General features: G+C 40.2%; 1 protein-coding gene across 3 annotated transcripts; it reads right to left on the bottom strand.

Moving 5' to 3' along the window:
- Positions 1-14,084: 14,084 nt before the first annotated feature.
- Positions 14,085-17,394, bottom strand: LOC110913347 (probable ribonuclease P/MRP protein subunit POP5). 3 transcript variants are annotated; one of them, XM_022158188.2, is made up of 4 exons: positions 17,250-17,394; positions 15,286-15,486; positions 15,006-15,143; positions 14,085-14,480 (listed from the first exon to the last, which is right to left on the bottom strand). In XM_022158188.2, exons 2-4 carry the CDS (start codon positions 15,461-15,463, stop codon positions 14,335-14,337), a joined length of 462 nt encoding a protein of 153 aa, XP_022013880.1. In that variant the 5' UTR covers positions 15,464-15,486; positions 17,250-17,394; the 3' UTR covers positions 14,085-14,334. The 3 variants fall into 3 exon arrangements, with proteins under 3 accessions (XP_022013880.1, XP_022013884.1, XP_035835645.1); XM_022158192.2 differs by having other exon boundaries at positions 17,273-17,356; XM_035979752.1 differs by lacking the exon at positions 17,250-17,394 and adding an exon at positions 16,234-16,559.
- Between the last annotated feature and the right edge of the window lie 249 nt (positions 17,395-17,643).

Here is a 17,643-nt window from a genome sequence, read left to right as displayed (position 1 = left end):
TAACCCAAGTTTTGTTCAAAAGGAATATGATAAGTTTGACCAAGATTTTGTTCAAAAGGAATATGATAAGTTTGAGAGTATTCGTGGTGAAAATATGTCTGGTCATATTACCAGGTACATGAATATGTTTACAAAGATGAAGAAAGCTAGAATTCTTGTTACCTACCGTGATCAAATCAAAAGGTTTCTAGATTTGCTTCCAAAGGAATGGAGCATGTGGTACATGATAATTAAGCAAGACTTCATGATTAATCCTACAATGTTGTCAAACATTGTTACACTTTGAAGTCCTTTGAAATGGATATCACAAAGAAAGAGATAAATCATGATCATATAGGTCACACTCCAAAAGCAAACCCACCAACAACACTGACTAACATTACTTTCATTGCTCCAATCACTGTGGGAAGTTCTAGTTCATCATCTGTTTTAGCTGGGATTCCAAATAATCTATCAACAAGTCCTGCAATAAGAATATCTTTAAGTGAAAAGGAAATGGTGGAGATTGGAAAGTCGAGCCAAAAGCACCGGTGAAAGAAAAGAAAGAACAAGCAAGTAGCCAGACAAAGGTTGAAAAAAGATCTAGTAAACAACATTCTACTCGAATTCAACACAAAAACTTTGCACACCACAATGTGTAAAAGTCATTACACACTATATCTCACATAATTGTGAAGTCATAACAGAAAAGAACACTACCTTAAGAATTAATAATGAAATGAAAGAAAATGAGGTTGCATATCAACAAAAGTTAAATGTATTCTCTCTGAGATACCAACTTTATAGGAATTTGTTTATCGAAAGGATTTTCTAATTAATGATTTATCAAAGAAACTGGAAATAGCCCGGAATGAATCCAATAGACTTCAAATAATAATTGATAAATGGAATGTCCAATAGACCGAAATTTCGTTCTGATGTTTATCGTGATGATATTGTAGTTGGTTGTGTTGATTTAAATTCCACTTTTTGTGATGATAAATATGTGCATGCACCAACTGTCTTTGTGACTGCTTTAAAACAAATTAGGTTTGGAAAAACCCTGACTGAGAAAATTCAAGATTTTGTTCCTTCTTATACAATCAAGCTTCGAGAGTCACAAAGCGAATCAAAATGCAACAATGGCTCAAGTGAAACAACTAAAGATTTTGGAAAATTTCACAGAAGATGAAAGTCACGTTGACAAGAAGATAAAGAAGATAGACAAATCAAGCTCGTCAAGCTCATCGGTCTACTCGTCATCAAGTGCGCCACAACATGTCAAAGCTCATCATCACAACCATCTTCATCTAAATCCTCTACCACTAAAAACGACAAATCTAACTATTCTCGTTGCTTTAGATATGGGAAAGAGGGGTATGTTGTTACAAATTATAACATAACTAGGAATAGGAATAAGAGGATTTATAAGACCCGCGCACGTTGTAGCGCGGGTACGTCGCAAACATCGAATTGATTAATCCAAATGTTATGTGATGCGTTAATCGACGTATCCAATAGAACTCAATGTAGCCTATATAAGCATTGCGATTGGATCAAAACATAAAGTAAATTAAATTTATACCGTACAATCATAACATATTACATGTGACCCGACTCATACATAGAAAACGTAAAATTAATGCATAATAAATTCCGATTCGAAACAAATTTTACGAAACATTCATAAAATAAGCACGAAAACATATTATATTTGACCTGACTCGTTTCCCAAAAAAGTTTACATTGAAACACACACCAACTTGAATTTATACCGAAACGCACATAAAAATATGTACGTAAAAATGGTTTTTTATACGAAAACGTATTATATTTGACCTGACTCATTTTCAGAAAAAGTTGACGTCGAAATGTAGAGCAAATCGAATTCATACCAACACATACATAAAAATATGCACGTAAAAAGTATTTTTTTTAAGTAAAGGAGGTATAGGGGTAAACTCAAAACAATTTTTTTTGAACGGCCAACGAATCCTCCAAATGGGCTACTGGCGAAATTCTACACATCGGGATACACTCGCCTCCGAACCGGGGAAAACCCTCACTTAGGGCCGAAGCCCGTGAACACTCGTCCGAAGGCACGACAGTGCGGTGATGTAAAACTCAAAACAAATTGTTAGTAAAAACTTAATAGGTTAAATATGTTCGGAAAATCGTGCCAAGTAGCACCAATGCGACACCACTGCCAGCGACCACGTACATCAGAAAAGCTCGTAAATATAAAACAAATAAAAAGGAATAAATAACACCGAACGAAAAACAGACGTATAATTGTTGAACCACGCACGCTCGTTGCTTCATGTTAATGCAAACATTAGACCGTAACGTAAAACGTAGAAAAGAATAACTAAGTCGATATAGGACCCGCGCAATGCGATGAACTTGTTAAACGGAGAAAAATAGACGCGTTGCGACGGGCTTGTCATTGAATCTTACACTCACATTGTGGCGTGTTGACTCGCAAATTTAGAACGAAACGTAAAACGAAAAACTTACGAAAGATAAAAGTATAAGGGACCAAAGTTGAACATAAAAAAGTGTTTGTGCAGCACGGGGCCGTGTTGGGCGGACACGGCCCGTGCTGAAATTACTGTAATGAAGAAATTGTTGTCGGATGGCCCTGTTTTCGTGCATGGGGTGATGTTTCTTAATTCCTTTGTTATCCTTCACCATCCCGAGTGTGTTTTATTCATTACAACATCATCCAAACCTTAGAACCATCATTTCATTAAAAATCATAGAGAGATACATAATCCTAGGAAATTAAAAACAAAGAAGAAATAAAAAGTTAAAAGTCCTAAATTAGATAGGTCGAGTGATACATAAAATTATCATAAGGAGTCCTGTTTTCTCATTAAGAACCAAAATCCCGGAAATAGTTTCTCGGTATTGTAGTAGGACTCTTGGCCAAGAGTTATCTTCCTAGATGTTGTTAAAACCATTCTTCTATCTCTCTTGGGAGGAAGAAGGCCGCTTCGTTTTCCTCAACATCTTGCGGAGGAGGGGAAACACCAACCGGGACTCCTTGTAATATGTCTCGAGGAGGCCCCGGGTACATGGCATACCACTCGGCTGGTATGATGACTTCAGGCACCACGTTCCATGCCCTTTGGGTTATTATAGGCACCAAAGGAGGAGATGCGAGAATGTTCAACCTCTGGTGCAAGAGGTTGACCTCCCGGAGACACCCTTCCAGTCCCACCGTTAGATGATTGATACGGTCGACCAATGCTTTTTCCACTCCCGTCATTTCATCAATAGCCTCCCTTAATGCGTAAACATAGTTTACAAGAGAGTCTTCCGCCGTTGACCTCCTCCCGTGTCGGTTGCTCCTTGAGTGCGATGAAGATGTTCCGCTTGTTCTGCTCGCCATTCTAGGAAAACAGACCGAAAAAGAACTCATTTTTTTATGAAACAGTACCTCGGACACGGCCCCGTGTTCAATGAACACGGCCCCGTGTCCAGTTGTCTGTAGAATTTTAAAGCAAGGAATCTTGAAGTTTTAAATTATTTTCTTTGTTTGTAAGTAACTTTTAAGCATAAATAATTTAAAACGGAGTGATGTAACTTATTTCAGGCAAGATTCCTTGAATAATGACCTTACAAACATCACAATAAAGGTTGGAATCATGAAACTTCCAAGCTTTAATGGAGGTAGTGGTTGGAAATTGAAGGAGAAGGCAATGAACAAAAGTGGAAAAGACAAGAGGGTGTTTTAGAACCTTCTTTTAGAACGTACCTAGGATAGTATGAGTGAAGATCCCAGGAATCTCTGTCTTTTGAAGTGGTCCAAATGAGCAGGAATCATGCTGCATTTATAGAAAACGACAGCACGCTGCACATGGCCCCGTGTCGGCTGGGCACGGCCCTATGTGCAGACAGAATCATGACACATTTTTGTCCGTATTCTGATAAAATCAGAAGAGAATCTTTTAGTGGACACCAGGGCGTGTTGACCTGGACACGGCCCCGTGTCTGGAAGCTATCTTATGGAGTTTGCTTATTTTCAAGGAACTTATCTGGATCGGGCGGTTCCTTACTGGATGGAACAACCCCAAAGTGCCTAAGATACCTTAATTGTTCTAGATTATGACGAGAACGCAAGAGGTTGTCGGTGAGGGTGATTCCTATGCTAAATGTAGGTGGACAAGTCCAACCCTTTTCCGGGCTCTCGTTAAAGAAGGTGTATGCCGAATCGCTCAGGTCTATGTATGCATCGAACGAAGTCGATGGGGAGTCCTTCACGGCACAATCGGCACAGGGACGACTATCGTCCAAGTCTTCGCTAGAGTTGAAGGTATTATTGGGAGCAACGAGGTTTTTTTCATTTGAATGCGATCCCAACACTTCTTCTTGGTCATCGTCTTGAGATGAATTAAGGAAATCCATCTTAAGTTCTTTTAACCAATCAAGAATCAGATCTTCTAGTTGAAATAGTTCATCAAGAAGCATTTCTCCTAAAATATCCGGCTGGGCGCATTCGAGGGAGAGATAAGGATTATTTTTACTTTCGCCCCTCTTAAGGCTACAGGCAAACGATGGGTATATATAATGGGGCTTATAATTTAGAAAATAGCATTCTAATTCTTTATGACCGCCTCCACATAATTGACACCACGTACCATAAGAGTGCCGAAAGTAAAAAAGATCATTATCACTCATTTTTGTGTCAGAAATTACCAACCGTCGGGATCTTACGGTTCTGTTTTCAGTAACTGAATCTTGGGCACGGGGGCGTGTTGAGTGGACACGGCCCCGTGTTCAGCTTACTGTCTGACTTAAAACAGGATTGCCAGTTCCAATGATTGGGCACAGGGCGTGTTCAGCGGGCACGGCCCGTGCTGAGTTCTGCAGAAGCTGAAAAATTAAGAAAATCCTAAAAAAATAAAAAGAAAATAGAAAAAATTATTAGGCCGCTGATTCCTAACTTTCTTAAAATCCTTGTGTCCCCGGCAACGGCGCCAAAAACTTGATGCGTGTTGGTGTGTATATATTTTAGGTATATATTTTAAGCCCTTTTTACACTTTTTAGCCAAGTTTTAAATTTATAAAACACGATATTTACTAACACTAAACACACATATGGGCAAGTGCACCCATCGTGGACGTAGTATAGTGTTGGTAAGATACCGAGGTCGTCCAAGGACACAAGAGCTTTTAGTACCGGTTTATCCTCAACGTCTAATCAAATCAAAATGTTAGAAAAAGGTTTTTAAACTAAGAAAATAAAACTAACTAAAATGCTGAAAAAGAAAATAAAAATAAAAATAGATAGACAAGATGAATCACTTGGATCCGACTCGTGTGTAGTGTAACCTTTGATTATTTTCGCACTTTTGCACTTATTTAAGAGATTATCTTAGTTATTGTAGTAGGCCCCTCTTTTGAAGGCGACGTTACCCTCAACCCAGTAGTTTGAGTCAGCAAGGATACAATCCTAAAGGGTCCGATTATTGAAAGATAATTAATTAAGTTATTAATGCATAATGTGGTAGGCCCCTCTTTTGAAGGCGACGTTACCCTCGGCTAAGTAGTCTGAGTCAGCAGGGATACAGTCCTAAGTAGCCGGGTTAAAGTTTTAATAGTAGTTTAACTTATGAGGGGATCAAAGAGTTTGGAGCCCCGCCATCCAATACCCTTGGGTATTGAAGGAGGTCCTACTAAATTTGACCCAGGTCCTTTGCAGGATCTATACACTGAACAATGGCAAGACTCTTACCAAACCGTTCCCTTAACCCCCGACCAGGTAGCCAACATACCTCCATATAGACCGTGGAGATATGAATGGTGAAAATCTTTTATTTTATATAGACAGTAAAATAATGCCAAGACACCACGGACAAACGATAAGGAAGAATCACCTTCAACATAAAAAACTAGTAATTAAAGTCATTAATACAAAACCAATTAAAAAGTGGAAAAGATTAAAAATAAAAAGTATTACACTAAACACTTGTCTTCACCAAGTGATGTAAGTGACTTAGGCAAATATGGCCTTATTGTCAAGAACTCTTACGATCAATCTTGGATCCCGAGACGACTCACACACTCTATGATGGACAATGAATGATGGTGGTGGATGATGGTGTAATATATTAATGAAAAATCATATGTAATATTAATTTTAGTTATTATTTTATATATAGTTTAGTTATTTTTATAATATAAATAATAAATATTATTATTTAAATATATATGTAATATATTAATGAAAAATCATATAATTGGTAGGCTTGTTTAGGCTCGCAAGCCGGCTCAAACTCAATAAGCAAAGCTTGGGCTCGGGCTCGTTTCATAAACGAGCTTGTTTTTAGGCTCGTGCTAGAGAGCTCGTTTAAGGTCCGGCCGTTTCGAACTTTTTTTTTCAAGCTGAGCTCGAGTAGCTCGGTTCATTTGCACCAGTAGTGTTTGAGTCTTGCATCCAGTCTTCCACTGGATTTACTATACTTTTTGAAAACCATAAAACGAAATAGATAAAACAAATTTGTGTCGAAGGTTGGTATTTAAAATGCATAAAACTTGTTTAATTGTCTTATAATGTTTAACAATAAGATTAGTATAAATAAGAAACATCTTAACGTAATATTTAACCATGGTTTCAAAAATTAGACCAGAATTGGACCCGCTTAAGGTTGAGCCAGCCGGTAAGAATAGGACCACGACACTAGTGTTATTGCATCATGTTTTGTATACTTTTTTTTATTTTTTTGAGTAAAGTACCATTTCAGTCCTTGAAGTTTACACCCAATCGCAGGTTCAGTTCTCATTTCAAAAAGTTCAACACTTCTGTCCCTGACGTTGTCAATTTGATTCAGTTAAGCCCCTACTCCAAACAGCCGTTAGTCAACCGGTAGTTGACTTGGGCATTATAGTCTTTTTACTTCCATATTGGAGGGCAATATGATAATTTTGCAATTTAGAAATCATTATAACATATACCATCCCTAATCAAGCCCTCATTTGCACACAATAATGTCTTTCCTTCTCCAGTAAGCCATGCTACTTGCAGGTCCGATTGAAGCTTCAGGACGAAAATGACTGGGGGTTTTTGGATGGTAAGACCCAATGACATGTACATTGACCCTAAAAACTATTTGAAAGGAAAACTTTAAGATGTTGATACTCAATGCCAATTCAATCTCTGGTAGAATCCCAAACTCGATAGGAAAACTTTCATTATTGGAGTGGTTAGATCTTTCAAACAACCAACTCACCACCACAAGTCTACCTGAAAGCTAAGGCAACCTTAAAAATGACCTTTTTTAGTGTTTATAACAATCTGTTGAATGATTTGGTCATCACTTCTCAAATCTCACTGCTGAAAACTTTAAGGGTTGAGAACAACAAATTAACACTGCATCCAGATGTTCGGAAATGGGTTCCACCTTTCCAATTACATGTGTTGAGAATAGGCTCTTGGGATCCGGGGCCTCGTTTTCCTTTATTGCTTCAGTTTCAGAGAAACTTGACCGAGTTGGATATATCAAATTCAAACATTTCAGACATCGTGCCAGAGTAGTTTTGGAGTACATTCTCAGGCATAGAATTTCTTAAACACTTCTCACAATAGAATGCTAGGAAAGTTGCCACAAGAGCCCGGTTTCCTCTCAATGAATGCAGTAGTAGATCTTAGTGACAACGGTTTTGATGGTCCCTTGCCCGCCTCTTTAAACAGACCCGACTTGCATTTTCTTGATTTTTCAACCAATCATCTTTCAGGGTCTCTAGAGCAATACTTGTGTCATGCGGTTCAAGATTCAAGACAGTTAAAAGTTCTTAATCTTGCTAACAATGACCTGTATGGGATTCTCTAGACGTCTTAAACTTTATGAACAACAGATTACATGGTGGAATCCCAAAGTCTATAGGAGAACTATCTTCTCCTAGATCTTTGAACATAAGAAACAACAATCTTTCTGGAATATTATCTCTGTCAGTGATGAGTTCAGATCATCGATCTTGCTCACAACAAATGTTGGGTTGTGGAGGATTTGACTAGTAGGGGTGTTCTTAGTTACACTCCTTCTGCATCTAGCAGGGGTGTTATGAGTTACACTCCTTCTGCAGCTAGCAGGAGTATTCTCTGTTAGAATTGTTTAAAGTCAACAACCCTAATTGTAACCCCCTATATATACTTCTTATTCATGTTTGTAAACTTTGTGAGCACCTAATAAAGAAGAGAACTAGTTGTGGGAGTGGATGTAGGTCCGATTAGACCGAACCACTATAAATCTTGTGTTCTTGTTCTTGTGATTTAGAGTGTGTGAGTGTGTGTGCTTGTTGCAGATTGTTCTTGTGTTTGTGAATCGTGTTCTGGTCCCAACAACTGGTATCAGAGCTCAGGCTCTTGATTGATTCACAGAAATTAGGTAAGAGGTAAAGAAGAACACTTACCTGTTGAAGAACAAGCCGTGGTCTCGGGTTTCAGTCACAGTCGCAGGCATAGCGTCTAGGGTTTCTGAACCAGCCGCCGCTAGCACAGCCGCCACCGCCGTCAGTTCCTAACTCCGATTAAGGCTCCGATTTGAAGACATCTTCAGCAGATTGTGACTAGGGTTCGACAACCCAGTAGCCGCCGCCGCTTAGGGTTACAAAATTGAAGGCCATCCTTGCTAGATATCGCATCTAGGGTTCCAAAATTGAAGACCTAGGGTTTCAATTCTGCACTTGAGTTGCTTGTTTTTGTGGAAGTTTGTGGGAGCAGGTCGTAGGAAGAAGAAAGAACTGGGCGTTCTTTTTTTTTTCTTTGTTTCTTTAAGAGAAAATCAGCTTTCTCTTATTTGCAAAAAGGCCCCTCAACTTTGACCAAAGAGAGAAGTACTGAGATACAAGTGCTAAACCGCCTGTTTGAAGATCAAAGAAACTTGAATCAGGTGTTTTCTGTTTCTATTTGTTTCAGTGTTGGTTTTCTATATGTTTCGATTTCAGTTTCGTTTTAGTCGTGCTTGTGTTATCATGGCAGAAGACGGGAAGGTGCAAATCGAAAAGTTTGACGGGAAAAAGTTTGGTTGGTGGAAGATGCAGATTGAAGCATTACTTTGTCAGAAAGACTTAGATGTAGTGCTTGAGGATGAAAGGCCTGAAAAAATGCCACAAGCAGATTGGGATAGGATGGATAAGAAAGCCAGAGCAGTGATAACGCTTTCTCTATCGGAGAATGTTGCATTCAACCTCCAGAAGGAGACCTCAGCTAGAGGAATGATGGCAGCATTATCGAATATGTATGAGAAGCCTTATGCAGCGAACAAGGTTTATCTTATTCGAGAGCTTGTGAATACTAGGATGAGGGAAGGTGATTCAGTTACAGCGCACATCAATAACTTAAACTCGATATTGTCTCGGTTGGTGTCTGTGAACATCAAGTTTGATGATGAGGTTCAAGCCCTATTGTTATTGTCCTCATTACCCGATAGTTGGTCCGGAACCGTAACTGCTGTTACGAGCTCTTCAGATATGAGCAAGTTTACGTTTGTGAAGATGTGGGATCTTATTCTCGGCGAAGATGTCAGAAGAAGAAATTCAGGTGGATCATCGGGTGATTTAATGCATGTTGGCAGAGGTAGGAAGAATAACAGAAGTAGTGGCAGTAAGAATAGAAAGAGGAGTCAGTCTAGGGCTCGAAATGATGTGACCTGTTGGAACTGTAAAGAGGTTGGACATTTCAGGAATCAATGTCCAAATGAAAAGAAAGAAGTTAATGCTGCAGTAGACCACTCAGATGATGAAGTTTTGATCTGTAATGTGGAGAGCAGTGTGGATTCCTGGGTTATGGATTCGGGTGCTTCATTTCATGCTACCCACAGGAGTGAAGCACTACAGAATCTTAAAATTAGGGATTTTGGCAAGGTACGACTTGCAAATGATGAAGTCTTAGATGTCACAGGCATGGGTGATATTGACTTAGTTACTCCAGTCGGATCTACGTGGACTTTAAGAGACGTGAGAGTTATTCCAGGCTTGAAGAAAATGCTTATTTCAGTCGGGCAGCTGGATGATCAGGGTCACGAGGTTAAGTTCGGTAGTGGACAGTGGAAGGTAATTAAGGGAAATTTAGTAGTTGCACGTGGCAAGAAGAGAGGCTCATTGTACATGGTCAGTGTACCGCCTGAGGGAGAGGTTCTCCCAGTTCAGAAGAAGACCAAGATCCGGTTCACAGAATCTCGTGGGCAGAAGAAGGTTTGCTTTGCAGATGGCAAACCCAGAGTCACAGGTCAGATTCAGGTTGAACGTGCTAGAAAAAGTTCAGTAAAACCAGTCAGGGGCATTCATAGCAGTGGGAGCACGGGTCGTGCTTCAGTCAGAGTTACCAGACGACAGTGGGTTAAGAGAACCAGTATTCCAGCTGTCAAAGTCTCTCCAGTTGATTATCTGCTTTATTCGGAGAGTGTTTGTTCTCATGATGTTCCAGGATCGGGCAGTTCATGTCAGTGGGAGCCGATAGGGACAGAGAACGAGTCACAAGTAGTGACTGGTGAGTTGAAGCTCAGTGGGAGCTTCAACGGGCCTTCAGGTAAACCGATGAGAAGGCCGCCCACAACTAGTGAAGATGCAATGTTTACAGAGGTACTTATGAATATGAAGTTGCATGGAGTGCAGTTTGAAGTTGTCAAAGCCTCCAAGTGGGAGATTGTTGGGTTGTGGAGGATTTGACTAGTAGGGGTGTTCTTAGTTACACTCCTTCTGCATCTAGCAGGGGTGTTATGAGTTACACTCCTTCTGCAGCTAGCAGGAGTATTCTCTGTTAGAATTGTTTAAAGTCAACAACCCTAATTGTAACCCCCTATATATACTTCTTATTCATGTTTGTAAACTTTGTGAGCACCTAATAAAGAAGAGAACTAGTTGTGGGAGTGGATGTAGGTCAGATTAGACCGAACCACTATAAATCTTGTGTTCTTGTTCTTGTGATTTAGAGTGTGTGAGTGTGTGTGCTTGTTGCAGATTGTTCTTGTGTTTGTGAATCGTGTTCTGGTCCCAACAACTGGTATCAGAGCTCAGGCTCTTGATTGATTCACACAAATTAGGTAAGAGGTAAAGAAGAACACTTACCTGTTGAAGAACAAGCCGTGGTCTCGGGTTTCAGTCACAGTCGCAGGCATGGCGTCTAGGGTTTCTGAACCAGCCGCCGCTAGCACAGCCGCCACCGCCGTCAGTTCCTAACTCCGATTAGGGCTCCGATTTGAAGACATCTTCAGCAGATTGTGACTAGGGTTCGACAACCCAGTAGCCGCCGCCGCTTAGGGTTACAAAATTGAAGGCCATCCTTGCTAGATATCACATCTAGGGTTCCAAAATTGAAGACCTAGGGTTTCAATTCTGCACTTGAGTTGCTTGTTTTTGTGGAAGTTTGTGGGAGCAGGTCGTAGGAAGAAGAAAGAACTGGGCGTTCTTTTTTTTTCTTTGTTTCTTTAAGAGAAAATCAGCTTTCTCTTATTTGCAAAAAGGCCCCTCAACTTTGACCAAAGAGAGAAGTACTGAGATACAAGTGCTAAACCGCCTGTTTGAAGATCAAAGAAACTTGAATCAGGTGTTTTCTGTTTCTATTTGTTTCAGTGTTGGTTTTCTATTTGTTTCGATTTCAGTTTCGTTTTAGTCGTGCTTGTGTTATCATGGCAGAATACGGGAAGGTGCAAATCGAAAAGTCTGACGGGAAAAAGTTTGGTTGGTGGAAGATGCAGATTGAAGCATTACTTTGTCAGAAAGACTTAGATGTAGTGCTTGAGGATGAAAGGCCTGAAAAAATGCCACAAGCAGATTGGGATAGGATGGATAAGAAAGCCAGAGCAGTGATAACGCTTTCTCTATCGGAGCATGTTGCATTCAACCTCCAGAAGGAGACCTCAGCTAGAGGAATGATGGCAGCATTATCGAATATGTATGAGAAGCCTTCTGCAGCGAACAAGGTTTATCTTATTCGAGAGCTTGTGAATACTAGCATGAGGGAAGGTGATTCAGTTACAGCGCACATCAATAACTTAAACTCGATATTGTCTCGGTTGGTGTCTGTGAACATCAAGTTTGATGATGAGGTTCAAGCCCTATTGTTATTGTCCTCATTACCCGACAGTTGGTCCGGAACCGTAACTGCTGTTACGAGCTCTTCAGATACGAGCAAGTTTACGTTTGTGAAGATGCGGGATCTTATTCTGGGCGAAGAAGTCAGAAGAAGAAATTCAGGTGGATCATCGGGTGATTTAATGCATGTTGGCAGAGGTAGGAAGAATAACAGAATTAGTGGCAGTAAGAATAGAAAGAGGAGTCAGTTTAGGGCTCGAAATGATGTGACCTGTTGGAACTGTAAAGAGGTTGGACATTTCAGGAATCAATGTCCAAATGAAAAGAAAGAAGTTAATGCTGCAGTAGACCACTCAGATGATGAAGTTTTGATCTGTAATGTGGAGAGCAGTGTGGATTCCTGGGTGATGGATTCGGGTGCTTCATTTCATGCTACCCACAGGAGTGAAGCACTACAGAATCTTAAAATTGGGGATTTTGGCAAGGTACGACTTGCAAATGATGAAGTTTTAGATGTCACAGGCATGGGTGATATTGACTTAGTTACTCCAGTCGGATCTACGTGGACTTTAAGAGACGTGAGAGTTATTCCAGGCTTGAAGAAAATGCTTATTTCAGTCGGGCAGCTGGATGATCAGGGTCACGAGGTTAAGTTCGGTAGTGGACAGTGGAAGGTAATTAAGGGAAATTTAGTAGTTGCACGTGGCAAGAAGAGAGGCTCATTGTACATGGTCAGTATACCGCCTAAGGGAGAGGTTCTCCCAGTTCAGAAGAAGACCAAGATCCGGTTCACAGAATCTCGTGGGCAGAAGAAGGTTTGCTTTGCAGATGGCAAACCCAGAGTCACAAGTCAGATTCAGGTTGAACGTGCTAGAAAAAGTTCAGTAAAACCAGTCAGGGGCATTCATGGCAGTGGGAGCACGGGTCGTGCTTCAGTCAGAGTTACCAGACGAAAGTGGGTTAAGAGAACCAGTATTCCAGCTGTCAAAGTCTCTCCAGTTGATTATCTGCTTTATTCGGAGAGTGTTTGTTCTCATGATGTTCCAGGATCGGGCAGTTCATGTCAGTGGGAGCCGATAGGGACAGAGAACGAGTCACAAGTAGTGACTGGTGAGTTGAAGCTCAGTGGGAGCTTCAACGGGCCTTCAGGTTAACCGATGAGAAGGCCGCCCACAACTAGTGAAGATGCAATGTTTACAGAGGTACTTATGAATATGAAGTTGCATGGAGTGCAGTTTGAAGTTGTCAAAGCCTCCAAGTGGGAGATTGTTGGGTTGTGGAGGATTTGACTAGTAGGGGTGTTCTTAGTTACACTCCTTCTACATCTAGCAGGGGTGTTATGAGTTACACTCCTTCTGCAGCTAGCAGGAGTATTCTCTGCTAGAATTGTTTAAAGTCAACAACCCTAATTGTAACCCCCTATATATACTTCTTATTCATGTTTGTAAACTTTGTGAGCACCTAATAAAGAAGAGAACTAGTTGTGGGAGTGGATGTAGGTCAGATTAGACCGAACCACTATAAATCTTGTGTTCTTGTTCTTGTGATTTAGAGTGTGTGAGTGTGTGTGCTTGTTGCAGATTGTTCTTGTGTTTGTGAATCGTGTTCTGGTCCCAACAACAAACTCACTGGATTTACCCTGACCCCAAACTGGAGGAAAGCTACAAGGTTGAAACTTTTAATTCTTCGTTCAAACAAGCTCTCTCGCAAGTTTCCAAATGAACTATGTGCGGCTGCCATTGAAGAGGATGTTGAAGATGAAGATGATGGTGGCTGCTCGAAAGTTGCAGGGTTTATAAAAGAAGAGCCTCTTTTTCGAATTGCACTTTCAGTCCCTAAGGGGCATAAAGGTCTTTTAACAAAAATGGTAACGTTATACTAACAGTTGTTTGGAGCAAGGGGTTAACTGAATCAAATTGACAACGTCATGGACTGAAATGTTGAATTTTTTTGAAATGAGGTCTGAACCTACGATTGGGTGTAAACATCAGGGACTGAAACTGTACTTTACTCTTATTTTTTTATTGATCATATATCATCCTTGTTTTTATACGAGTTTTACAAGTGAATCGGTGAACGGCTTGTTCTTGAACACATTGTATTTAATACATGAATTGTTTTGTAAATCAAAATGGTAAAAACAAAAAAGGTGTGGGGTTGACCCGACCCGACAGGTACATAAAAATAATACCTGACCCGAACATGTGTTATAATAGTATAATATATGTTCCAATAACATAAAGAGCAACATACAATATAAGTTTTTTCCTTGCATGTAGTTTCAGCTTGCCTGAAAAGTGTATTAAAGTACTTGTGCTTTCAGTGCTCTAACATCTTGATTCTCTCGAGATTGTGCATATGTTTATTTATATCCTCTGTTTGGAGAGCACCGGAAACAATCTTTAAATGTTCAAATTTCATTTCTTCACAATTCAATGCTGCCGATTTACATGCCCTAATGTTCCCTGATTCACAAAAAAGGTAAAATAAATGACTAAAAAGTCAAATAAAAAATGATTGTGGTTTGCACGTTGTAACGTAGTTAGTCCCCGGCCAAGAAATCTAAAGGTTTCCGCAGGTCCAAGTTAGAGACTAAATGTGTTGCAAAATGCAAACCACAAGGAACATCTATGTACTTTTAGCAAAGTTTGGGGACTAAATGCGTTACAAAGTGCAAACTAATGGGGACCATCTGTGTACTTTTACAAAGCTAGGGACCAAATCCAACATTTTGCTAAACCACAGGGACCATCCGTATACTTTAATGATTTTTATAATATATTTTTGTGATCACATCTAACAAAGGTATTGATATAAAAGATTTGTACAAGTTTAACAATTAACATAGGTATTGATATAAAAAATTTGTACAAAACGTGTTTTGGGTCGAACCAACCTAGCCCGACCCAATTTGCATTTTTTACCAGCACAATTACCAGTTTTGACCCAACCCGTTTGACACATATACCCATTTTGCCACATGTACTCACCACTAAGGTCCAATAAGTTAAAAACCACAGGGCAATTTCCGACACTTCTGACCATAGTAATTGCAGCCCAAACTTTTTGATGCTCATCCCTTGAAGCTCTGATAATGCATACTTTAGTGATATGGTTAACATATTTAACTGCCCGATGATACAATAATGTTAGTACTTCGAGCAGAAAACAGGATACCAATTATTCGTATATGAAAAAGGATTTACAAAACAACGAGAATAAAAGAGCATAGAAAGCATTTCATGTTAAAAACAGAATTGTTTTGAGAACCTTGGAATGAGACTAGCGATGAAGCAAGACCACACTCGCCAAAGTTTACAAGAATGCTGTCTTTGATTGCTTTGGATATGTTATGTTGGCTAAGAATAATGGGATCGTCTTTTGAAATATCTTTATTTGGATCTATAAACACCTCCATCACCATGTACCTGTTTTTAAATCCGACCATTTTGATACCTCGGTTTTTTGTGCCTACAAAAAGAAACAAAGTGTAAGTTGAGCTACAAATAGAAAAAAGCTGAGTTAAAAATGAACCGTCAAATTCACTATCATCACATAACATGTTCTATTTTTTATTTTTTTTAGAAAAAGGTAAAATAATATCTAACGAATTTCTTTGTATGCAAATTCGTAAGATTAAAGAATGGTTTCTGCAAACACCTTTGCCTCTCATACCAACCAATATTGTTTGTTTTTCCTAAAAGGAGCTAACAAATTTGTTTTTATGGGATCACCCATCGTGGGATTGCTCTCATTCAAGCAGGATTAACTGTGAAGATCATCTCTTGTCCACAGCCAATGCGCCCAAAACTCGTTGATGGCATTTGAGCCCGGCCATTCCTCCTGAGCTCAGCATGTCTACCGTCCATGGCTGGTGTGGTATTTACTTAGGAAGTTAAAGTTTTGTACCATTTATCCAAAAAGAAGACAACAAAGTAACAAACTTTGCATGAAAGTTTTGAAGACACGAATCAATGGGCAATGAAACATACACGAGCTCAAAGAGGCATAACAACAAACACTTGGTGTGCTTAACTAAGCCTAATTTAAAGGACACGATAGATTACAAAATAATATATGTCGTCACATCTATAACCCATAAACACTTGATGTTGTGTGTTAAGATCCACCTATATCTTTATGGGACAAGAGTTCAAAACAATTCAGACTTCGTATAACATAAAGCACGATGTGAAAAAAAAATATCAAAAGATATACCTTCTTTGGGTTAAGAGACGGAGATGAGAGAAAGCAACAACGAAGGCGATGAAGATCTCCGGGCAGACCGCCGGCGGTCTGAGTGGCGGAGCAACGGTGGTCGCCTGGTGTGCAGTATTCCAAACACCGGTTGTTTAATTTGGAAAAGAGAGGGATTTGTTTTGGGTGTACCTATTTGCACACCCATTTGCCTATTGGCACACCCTGCAGTGTCGAGGTGTGACCAAAGTGCGGCGTTTTGGTCCGGTCAACCAGACAAAGACTGACGGCTGTCTGACGGGTCTGTTGACCGGACCAAAACGCCGAGCTTTGGCCGCGTTTTGGTCCTGTCAACCAGACAAAAGACTGACACCCGGTCTGGTTGACAGGACCAAAACGCGACCAAAGCTCGGCGTTTTGGTCCGGTCAACAGACCCGTCAGACACCCGTCAGTCTTTGTCTGGTTGACCGGACCAAAACGCCGCGCTTTGGCCACAGCTCGACACTGCAGGGTATGCACATAAGACAAAAAACACCTTTTTAGGTTGGCTATCTACACACTTGATGTGTAGATAGTTTGAGCCTTTGTTTTAGGTTTTTAGGAGAATTAGTGGGCTGGAAACTTGGGCTTATAATAACTACTCCCTTCTAGAGATGGGCATAATCGGTTCCTTTTTATACCCGGAACCGGTTCCTAACCGGACCCGGTTCCTGAATGTGTGTCAATGGAACCGGTTCTTGTTGTAACCGGTGCCGGTTCCTACCCGGGTTTTAACCATTAAAACTAGAACCGAGTGTAACCGGTTCGGGTCGGGGTGGAACCGGTTCCAGTTCCTTTTAATACCCGGTTCCAGTTCTTCAGAAGACCGGTTCCTAGGGGTGAGCAGATTTCGGGTTGACCCGAGAAAACCCGAAACCCGGACCGTATTGTAGATAATAGGGTAGTCTTCGGTTCTAATATCAAGCAAGATTCGGTTTAGAAGCAAACAGAGATTAAAATTAAAACAGAGATTAAAACACAAAAAGGTGGGACACACCAAAGCTTAGATCTCAGACTTACGACCACTCTTGTGAACTTATAACTGAATCTTCAAAACCCATTATTTAGAAGCATAGATCTGCCATGTAATTAAAGAAAGATTGTTATTCTTCTATTTTCACCTCACATATATCGATGGGTTTTGCTTTGGATTAGGTGAGAGTATGTGGTTTCTGGTTTTGGTTAAAACCAGTTGTTTTAGAAAAGGTTCCATTCAATTTGTATTTGTAAAAAAAAAAACAGTGGGCACATGGTTTTAGACTTTTAGTCTTTTAACCGACAGATTATATCTTGTAGGTGTAAGTTAACGGTAGAGATGGGCATATCGGGTTTTTTTGTAATACCCGGAACCGGTTCCGGGTAGGAACCAGGTTCCGGGTACGCACCGGGTC

This window comes from Helianthus annuus, chromosome 2, assembly GCF_002127325.2.
Source record: "Helianthus annuus cultivar XRQ/B chromosome 2, HanXRQr2.0-SUNRISE, whole genome shotgun sequence".
Classification (NCBI taxonomy): Eukaryota; Viridiplantae; Streptophyta; class Magnoliopsida; order Asterales; family Asteraceae; genus Helianthus; species Helianthus annuus.
Note: the sequence above shows the minus strand (reverse complement) of the source record. Positions and strands in the feature narration are given on the sequence as shown.